This window comes from Antedon mediterranea, chromosome 8 (assembly GCF_964355755.1).
Source record: "Antedon mediterranea chromosome 8, ecAntMedi1.1, whole genome shotgun sequence".
NCBI classification, from domain to species: domain Eukaryota; kingdom Metazoa; phylum Echinodermata; class Crinoidea; order Comatulida; family Antedonidae; genus Antedon; species Antedon mediterranea.
This window is the reverse complement of record NC_092677.1, coordinates 2866623-2875816: the sequence shown is the minus strand read 5'-3', so window position 1 is coordinate 2875816 and position 9194 is coordinate 2866623. Positions and strand designations below refer to the sequence as shown.

At 34.9% G+C, this 9194-nt stretch overlaps 2 protein-coding genes across 2 annotated transcripts; one reads left to right on the top strand and one right to left on the bottom strand.

Moving 5' to 3' along the window:
* Positions 1–165: 165 nt before the first annotated feature.
* On the top strand, positions 166–4471 carry LOC140057113 (uncharacterized). The gene is made up of 5 exons (XM_072102655.1): positions 166–757; positions 1084–1462; positions 1609–1712; positions 2026–2182; positions 2786–4471. Exons 1-5 carry the CDS (start codon positions 166–168, stop codon positions 3351–3353), a joined length of 1800 nt encoding a protein of 599 aa, XP_071958756.1. The 3' UTR covers positions 3354–4471.
* A 22-nt stretch (positions 4472–4493) lies between these two features.
* On the bottom strand, positions 4494–8028 carry LOC140056819 (E3 ubiquitin-protein ligase RNF166-like). The gene is made up of 6 exons (XM_072102302.1): positions 7850–8028; positions 7429–7525; positions 6874–7030; positions 6594–6700; positions 6083–6302; positions 4494–5757 (listed from the first exon to the last, which is right to left on the bottom strand). The coding sequence occupies exons 2-6, from the start codon at positions 7521–7523 to the stop codon at positions 5692–5694; spliced, it is 645 nt and encodes a 214-aa protein (XP_071958403.1). The 5' UTR covers positions 7524–7525; positions 7850–8028; the 3' UTR covers positions 4494–5691.
* Between the last annotated feature and the right edge of the window lie 1166 nt (positions 8029–9194).

Here is a 9194-nt window from a genome sequence, read left to right as displayed (position 1 = left end):
TCACGAGATGTCTTGGAAGATCTTGTTGAAGTTTGTGCAGGTGTACCTGGAGTGTTACGCCACCTGCATGTAAAGCAATGTTTTGTCACCAATAATGGTGACAATCAAGGGAACAGTATACCTAGATTTATAATAACCGAAGATGATGAGGTCATTCGTCACTTGATGTCAATTATTGAACGCTTATCTAAAAGAATTAAATCGTACTTAGTGACGCTAGCTTACTTTCCCGGTCGTTTCGGCGTAAACGCTGCAAAGCATGTGCTTGGAGAAACGAGTACTGCAGAAGTAAAACAAAATGCCATTTTTCCGATTTATAACCGATCACTTATCGAAAAAGACGGACAGCTTGATCGCTTCTACTTTCACGGATTTGTTCAAGAATATGTTGATGCCAACTTCTCACATTTACGAGATAATGTTACAACCCGCGAGCGTTTCTGCGAGTTCTTCATCGATGTAGTCCGCTGTCTAACACCTGAGATGAAACCGGAAAAACTGTTCCCACTTTTTAATCAGGACGTACAAAATATAGACAAACTTTTGAAGGAAGCAGTTAATTGTTCAGATACTGTACGCTATGAGAAGTTTATACAACTTGCTTGTGACGCCGATTATCTTTTAATTAATGTTTTACCAAAACACTCTGCTGTCAAGTTCTACGAAGCTTGCGTCAACTCAAGCAAATTACAGGGTACTGCTTATCAACATGGTATGATGCTGATGCATTATGGGACAGCACTTGGAAACATCAAAGGCAATTATTTATTTTTTTTAGCGCATAGTGGTAGAATATATATACTCTATATACAAAATACTTACCAGCTCGGCGGACATTTTTCAAATTATATCCTCGACTAAAAAGCTGGAGAGCTAGGTAGCTTATCTGAACACTAAAGCTTCTAAAAAAAAAGTGTGATGTGCCCAAATATACTATGGTAGTGATATTCCCAAATATGGTACTGATATGACATGATAGTGTAGATAGAGCTATAGATCATTATTTTGCTGTCCGTTTATCCCCTGCTCTTCAACCTTTCCTTATGTTGTATTAATGTGGATACACTAATCATTTTGTTTTAGGTAATTATATATGTGCATCAGATATATTCATGCAAGCAAAAGCATCACTGCTTCAGGCTATAGAAGAGCTTAAGGATGCCAAAGAGCCTGCCAATAATATGAACCATTCTAAATACACTGATATTCAGTCTGAATGCACTGAGAACCAGTCTATTTACACTGAAAATCAGTCTAAATACACTGAGAACCAGTCGAAATACACAGAAAATCAGTCTAAATACACTGAAAATCAGTCTAAATACACTGAATACAAGTCTGAGTACACTGAAAACCAGTCTACAGTTGATGAGCAGAGACAAGCCAGAGAGGCATTGGCGAGACTCTATACTTCGATGGGATGGAACTTACATATGCAGTCTAATGAAAGAGAAGCAATTGAGTAAGTAGTCTGTAGACTTGTGCTGTTAATCTGTTACTGTACCTCGTGCAGTTGCCATAAAGATATTCACAAAGACCACTTTATTCCTATTTTCAGGACTAACTTAAATTAAATTACCACATTACAATTTCTCGATATTCTTCCAGAAATCTTCAAATAGCCTCTAAAATGCAAGACGAACTGGATGTAAAACTCAGCAGACATGGAGGATCCACCATGGCAAGACTAGGGGGCGTTCACACCTTCATAGGCGAGTCTTTATTTATAATATTTTATTATTAGACTATCCTGATAACTTAACCACATAAAACTTCTAGAAAGTAGGAAGCATTTTGCCCTGACTGTAGTTTCTACACTATCAAACTAGTTTGACAAAAAAAGTGGGTTGTGCCCAAATATGGTAGTAATATGACATCATCATGTCCATATATGGGCACATCACATTTTTTTGTGACATAAAGTTTGATAGTGTAGACAGAGCTTAAACAGTGTCACCAGTAGTAAAAGACCAAAACCAGAAGCCATTTACTTAAAGACAATGAACTTTTGTCTAATTTATCTAGGAGATTTAAAAAGTGCAAAGCCATACATTGAAGCAAGTCTTCGTATTCGTAAGCAACTTTTTGGTGAGCATCCCGCAACCGGGGAGACATACAACTATTTTGGGCTCTTCTACCAACGTAGTCCTGGCTCTGAAAATGAAGCTACCAAATATTTTAAGTAAGAAAAGTTAATAATAATAATAATAATAATAAGATTTATAGAGCGCACATATCCACAAAGTGCTCAAGGCGCTTGTGAAAACCATGAGAAATGCAACCATGAAACTAAAAACAACAACAAAACAAATTTTGCAAAAAGAAAAAAAAAACAAAAAAAACAGACCAATCGAACCCACATCACTGCTTCCGTTTACCGGCAATTTAAGGTGCACAGACCTGCCAGTACATTACTCACAAGTGTTCTCAGTAATGTGGGTATCTAGCTAAACAATAACCTTACACATTTCCAAAGGCAGCCGACAGCAGATGTGTCTTAAGTGCACTCTTGTGTTGTTTACAAATCTCACATATATGTCTTTGGTGTCAGCTTTACTGAAGAAATGCGATTGATATTGGTTTAAAACCTTTTGCTACTAAAAGACACTAACATCCCTGTCTGCATGTTCCTGATTGGGTTGATAGAGCAAAGAAGGACTGTACATAACAAAAGAACAGTAGAACAGCACTATTGGGGAAAACAGTGGTACGAATTGATTACAACTAAATTATACCAATAATAATTATTCCTGTACTGTTAATTCTGTCTGCTATTTATTTCTAGAATGTCTTTAAGAACAAAACAGCATTTCAACAAAGCGCCATCACGCGATAAAGTCATCTCGATTAACAACGTTGCCATGGAGCACGCAAAGAGAAGTAACTACGATGACGCTCTCAAACTGTTAGATGATGCTTACACAATGCAGCACAGGCTAGGTCTAAATCACCACGATACCTCACTTATACAAAACAACCGAGGGAAGGTGTATGCTATGATGGGTGAATACACACAATCTGAAAACAGTTTTAAAGAAGCACTACGGTTAAGAAGACGGATGCTTACGAATGAACACACGTCCACAGCTGGCACGTTGCACCAGCTGGGAGAAACGCTACTGAAAGCAAAGAAGTTTACACAGGCAGTAGAACGATTTAAGGAGGCCTTAGCTATCAGGAGGAGAGTATTACAACAACATTTAAAAAATAGAGGTATTGCAGAGACACTGCAGTGTCTTGGTCAGGCGTATAAGGAGTCTGGACAGGAGGAGGATGCAAAAGAAATGAAAAAACTGTTAGATAAAGAGTTATGTCGACTGGACAGTTTAAAGTGTAAAATTCCTGTAGTATAATAATTGCATAAACAGGTTAAAGAGTAAACAAATGTAGTTACTGCAGTAACTGGTTGAAGAGTAAACAAATGTAGTTACTGCAGTAAAAGAATGTTGACGTGGTCCCTAACTAAGCATTTGTATTATACAGATATTGACTGCTTAGAGGTTAAATATAAGATTTGACATCCCCGAGGGAATGATATGTTCGAGGGAATACAGTATATATTTCCCGAAGCGCCAGCTGAAGGAAATATATAATTCCCCGAGAACATAATATCATTCCCGAGGGATGTAAAATCTTATATTTTACCGATATAAAAAAGGCAATATCTGTTATATTACATAGCCAACAACAAGTAGAAGATCTGCTGGGTCGAGTAGCTAGGCTAGGCCTCCTTTGTGTATTGTATGTAAACAAGCCTGCCTAGACACCTTACCTTGCGAAGAATAATATACAGATAATTACTGATTAATGATTAATGATTAATGATTAATCAAATATTCACTAGCCTAGGTCATTTAAATAATAACATTAACAGAAGAATTTCCACCAATAAGCAGGTAGGCCGAATAAATAATAATTCGTCTTCTTCGAGCCGAATCACCGGATGTTCGCCGCGTTGTGCGCGTACCGAGTTACTACTGTGAGTATTAACCAATCACAAACGGTCTTTCATCACATCTAGGGAGGACTAATAACAAATGAGGGCGCTATGTATGCATAGTTTAAACAGTTTAGTTGATTAATTTCTTCAAGCAAGTTCCGTGGCATGAAGCGTTGTCTTGTGATGGAGTGACAATTTCATCGCGAGTTCAAGATCCAGTAGAGGACGTTTGTTTATTTATCGCCAAACGCAAGTGTCGCCACACGAAAATTACAATCATCGTACTCGAGAATTTGCTGGATTTTATATGTTTAATGACAGGGACACGATAATTACTCAGTCAATATCATCGTACTCAAGGATATATACGATTTACGATCCTCGCAGCTGCAATCATGTGATGCAGTTTCAACCAATTCACGTATTTACATGTATGCTATGCAATATAATAATATAATAACTGTTCACGCAAATTGAAATAAAGGTTTCAATTTTATATTTATGATAATATTTATACATGGTAAACAAACAACAGAACTAAATATTTAGCAACTTTCAACTATAATTTATTTTACATTTCAATAGAATGTATTTACTAGAATATAAATTGTAAAACTTTTTAGCTAATTCAGAATATTCTAGGAGAAATGTACAAATTAATATATTTATAAATAAATAAAAAGAAGAATTTCCATAGTTTGTTATTTGCAGTTTTTGCGAAATAAAAAATAAGAAAACAAATAAAGTGGTTTGAAATTGCCAGCAATTTATAAGAAGTCAATCGAACTACAATAATATATTATAATATATTGTCATGGAAACGCATAAACAAGTCTAAACAGTTCATAAATGTCTTTTGTCAACGACATCTATGGATCAATGTTGTGCTATTGTTACACAACCACATGAACAACAAACACATATACTTGCCCTATACGTATGACACGTGCCATTTGTGCCATATTTTTTATCTTTTTCCAAATCTCTGTCTAGAACATTACTAGTATTAGTACACAAATATTAGTAAGCGGATTGTTTGTTTTTCTTCCCTATTCATTTTCATTACTTACCACTCAATGAATATAATTTAAAGTTTTACTCATTTTAAGCAAATTGTTATTGCATCAAAATGGATGGTACAATGGTGGGACGGGTACATAGCACACTGGTATGTGGTACATTGGCAGAGGAATGGTACCATTGGTACCGCAAATGATGGATACAGAAATTATAACATATTACAATACCCTGTGTCAGATTATTATGGTGCATTATATATTATCACATAGTACATTATTTACATGGCACTAAACATGATACATTAAACATGTTACAACGCACATGGTACATACATTTCAATGTCAGACAAAATAGTGGAGTATTAAGAGTAAAAACCAAGTAATTTGTTAAAGATGGCACAAACATTTATACAGCAGTAAAACAACATGCCGGGCTGGCAGTGGCATAACAACTATGAGTGCCAACTGGCTAAACCCTAGGGCCCCTGAGCATTAAATGAATTGGCATTAAAATATGTCAAAAAAAGGCTAAAAATGCCGAACGCTGGAGGGCCACTTAGGGCTGCTAAACAAGGGGCCTTAGGGTTACCCCACTGGGGCTAAGACATTGCACTCGAACGTTACACATTTAATAATGAGTGAAGATGGTATGTTGTACATGATACTTATTTGTGACATGTATGTATCCCATAATCCTCCTCTTCTATTACATCATCCCAAGTATTCCACTATTCATTTCTGCATTAGAGATTGTTCTAAAACCTGACGGAGTACTTCATCCTCATTGTTGTGGAAATCCTTAAATAATACAGACAAGATTATGGTTATATATTATATATATATTTTTTAACAATACCATGAATGGTAGGACAGCTGCATATCAAGCAGAAGGTTCCGAGTTCGAGTCTCGGTTTGGGCGACTTTTTCTCATTCTCACAGATTTCCTTATCTTTATTGTTTCAAATGAATTAATTAAATTTCAGTATATCACCGGGCGGTTTAGAATTAATGTTCTATGCCTGATGTGTTTATATTATATGGTAGTTATATATCCAAATACGGTAGGTATGACATCATCATGTCCATATATGGTACATCACAGCTAGACTTAATAACAACTTACAACATAAGTTCCATATTCAAATTTATGTCTCATATTGAGATGACTGAGAAAATCTGAACTCTTGTAGTTGGGGTCGCCCCACGGCATGGATGCGCAGATCGGACAGGTTACGGGAGCCGTGTCGTTCTTGTGCATCTGGTTGCAATGTTTACGTAATCCTTCGCAGTCCAAGTTACGGGCACCGCAGTATGGACACTTAAATGTAGAGCGATTTACTACCCTAAAGGAGATAGCAAAGATACAGTAAGTGGTGGTTCTTATTCTTCTCTAAAGTTCTGTCTTCACTATCAAAACAGTTTGATGTGCCCAAATGTGGTAGTGATATGCCCAAATGTGGTAGTGATATGACATCATCATGTCTATATATGGGCACATCACATTGTTTTGTCAGAAAAAGTTTGATAGTGTAGACAGAGCTTAACACACTTATATTTTAATTTTGTACAATAAGTATATTAACTTAAGTTCGTTGAACTCAATATTTATACAACAATGATGAATGGATTCTTACTCGTGTTTTTGGTTTGTTTTGGCAATTGGTTGGAACTGGTGTAGACCGGAGTTGACGGCAAGCTTAGCACAGGTTGACATATGAACATTTAATTTTGAAAGAGAAAACTGCAAAAAAAATTTAAATGATTAAAATTTATTCATAAACTGAAAGTTTTATTGAAAGGCAACAAAAATTCATCAAATAAAAAAACAAAATCATTTTTTTTTTCAGTAATTTTCCAATGATGAAACAAAAACTAATGTTATTAAAACAAAATATTCATCGATTTTAAATTCACCTTTTTTTGGCATCCAGAACAATTTCTTTTTGTCTTGTCCATCTTTTTTTCCAACTCTTTATCTTTTCTTGTTTTTACTGGGTTATACACTTCACGGCAAAGTGAACACTTTGGCGATGCTAACTGTGAGTCGTCTGATATACAGCCAGTGCAAAAGCTAATTTTAACAAGAAAACATTTCATCTACTTTTTTTTTTTAAACTGACAATACAAAAATATTTGTTTTATTGAATAGCAATCAATATATACTTCATTCTATACAATTATTTATATAACCTAAATAAGAAAAATGATTGGTTTATTTAGATAAATTCTATATAATATTATTGTTAGTCATTTTGAATAGTTATAATATAACTATATATATTTTAATAAGACATATTATTATTTTAATATTTCTTATTCTTTCTACTGTACCTTTTTTGTTTAAACTGAACGTAGAACAATAATTTTACATAGTAGTACTGCTTTTTTATTTATATTAATGATTTATATAACTACCTCATTTGCATATATGTCCAGGTGTTATTATATTAAAGTGTACAAAATACCTACACATGGCCACACTGTATCTTGACTGGTTTTATGTAAATTTCCAGACAGATTGCACAAGTAAACTCGTCTTCTTCTTTATCTCCACCTGAAGCCATCTCTACAAATTATTTAATTTTAATACATTTTTATGTTATGCACAAAGAAACTTGCGGTGTGTAATTCGCAAATTGCTATGCTTTACTGGAATTCGGCTAGAGAGTAGTGCTAGCTACCCTAGGCGTTATGCCCAATCAAGGCCTACAGACTACAGTAGTAAGCCTGGCCTGGCGGATAGGCCTACCTAGGCGGCCTAGCTATTTATCCGGGCGCTAATAATGCAGTTATTGTGTGCTGCTGCGAAATTAGACTCGGTCCTTGGCTAGGCCTAGGCACTATGTTAGCCATATATTTCAGCAACAATTACATAAAATTTTAGGCATACCTAGTATATGTTGATTAAACACTGTTTCTACTGATTAATAGACACTTTCCTGCATTTATTAATGCTAAAATTTATGTTTCTGTATACGCGACGATCGTGCAGCGGCCATCATTTTAATTGTTGCCAGAATAATAATAAGATAAAAGTTTCCCAATTCGGTATGAAGCCAAAACAAATCTATATTGTATTGGCACACACGGCTAATAAAAAGCCAGATAGATCAACATTTATAAATACACGACAATGAATATTGTACATTTTGCGGCGCCTATTGTGACTTTTAAATTGCAGGGTTTTCTACTCACCCGTCCCCATTGTCTTAATCTGCGCACTTGAACACGTACCCGATGATATCACTGTACATTACTTACTCCTGGTATGCAAATTCACCGACCGCAATGAAAATGTGACGCCACCAATTATAATATATAAAAAAAAGTAATTTCGGAAAACTTTCTTGTCCATAATAATAAATATCATATATTCTGTAAATAATTTATAAGTTTAAATTTTATTTATTTATTTATTTATTTTATGTCTTTAGGCAATGTGGCCAAGGATTACCAATAGTGAATTAATCACTGTCCTATCAGATAGGTGGTAATCCCCCTGATACAGGGGCTATTGTGTGAACCAGTTAACCCCCTACTCTTTTTCGAATAATGAACTGGGTTCTTTAAAGTACACACAGGTTATAACTGTGTACACTGGACCTACGGTTTATAGTCCTTATCCGAGAAGACTTGTTCCACCACCAGAACTAGGAGCGAGTCGGCCTCGAACCCTTGCCGATGTTGTTGTTGGCTCTTTAGGTACGGTAAACGGCGCCCTGCCTTAACCGCTCGGCCATATGACTACATTTCTTTTACACAAAGATAATTGCGTGTTTATGATCGTGAATTACCATAATTATTATTTTCCTAATCTAATAAAAACGTTTACTCATAATAGATAATTTACAATACAGCACATTAAACTTAAACAAGATAATGGTGACATTTAGGATCTACACCTCAAATCAATAATCAATAATAAATTGATAATGTAAACACTTAGCCTAAAAATAAATAACAATACTGTATATCTAAAATAGCAATGAGTTATTGTATATAACTAGTAATAACAATTTTAACAATGTATATCTTAAATTCAATTACAGTAGTAAATGAAAATACACACAATGTGTACTTAAGTAAATTACATGCAAATAACGGAGTTACGACTCTTGCCAAGTTGATGTCGCTTTTAATAGGTCGGTCAATTTACTTTAAAATATTCATTGCCACGAATAAAAATTATCACTACTTAACTACAACTGTACATATCATAAGCTGTCATATCGCGA

Coding starts and splice junctions, on each gene's coding strand:
- LOC140057113 (XM_072102655.1), top strand. CDS start 166: ATGTCAATTATTGAACGCTTATCTAAAAGAATTAAATCGTACTTAGTG. Junction 1,713..2,025: donor GGGCGTTCACACCTTCATAG/GCGAGTCTTTAT, acceptor TAATTTATCTAG/GAGATTTAAAAAGTGCAAAG. Junction 2,183..2,785: donor GAAGCTACCAAATATTTTAA/GTAAGAAAAGTT, acceptor ATTTATTTCTAG/AATGTCTTTAAGAACAAAAC.
- LOC140056819 (XM_072102302.1), bottom strand. CDS start 7,523: ATGGCTTCAGGTGGAGATAAAGAAGAAGACGAGTTTACTTGTGCAATC. Junction 6,701..6,873: donor GTTCTGGATGCCAAAAAAAG/GTGAATTTAAAA, acceptor TTTTTTTTGCAG/TTTTCTCTTTCAAAATTAAA. Junction 6,303..6,593: donor AAAACAAACCAAAAACACGA/GTAAGAATCCAT, acceptor TATCTCCTTTAG/GGTAGTAAATCGCTCTACAT.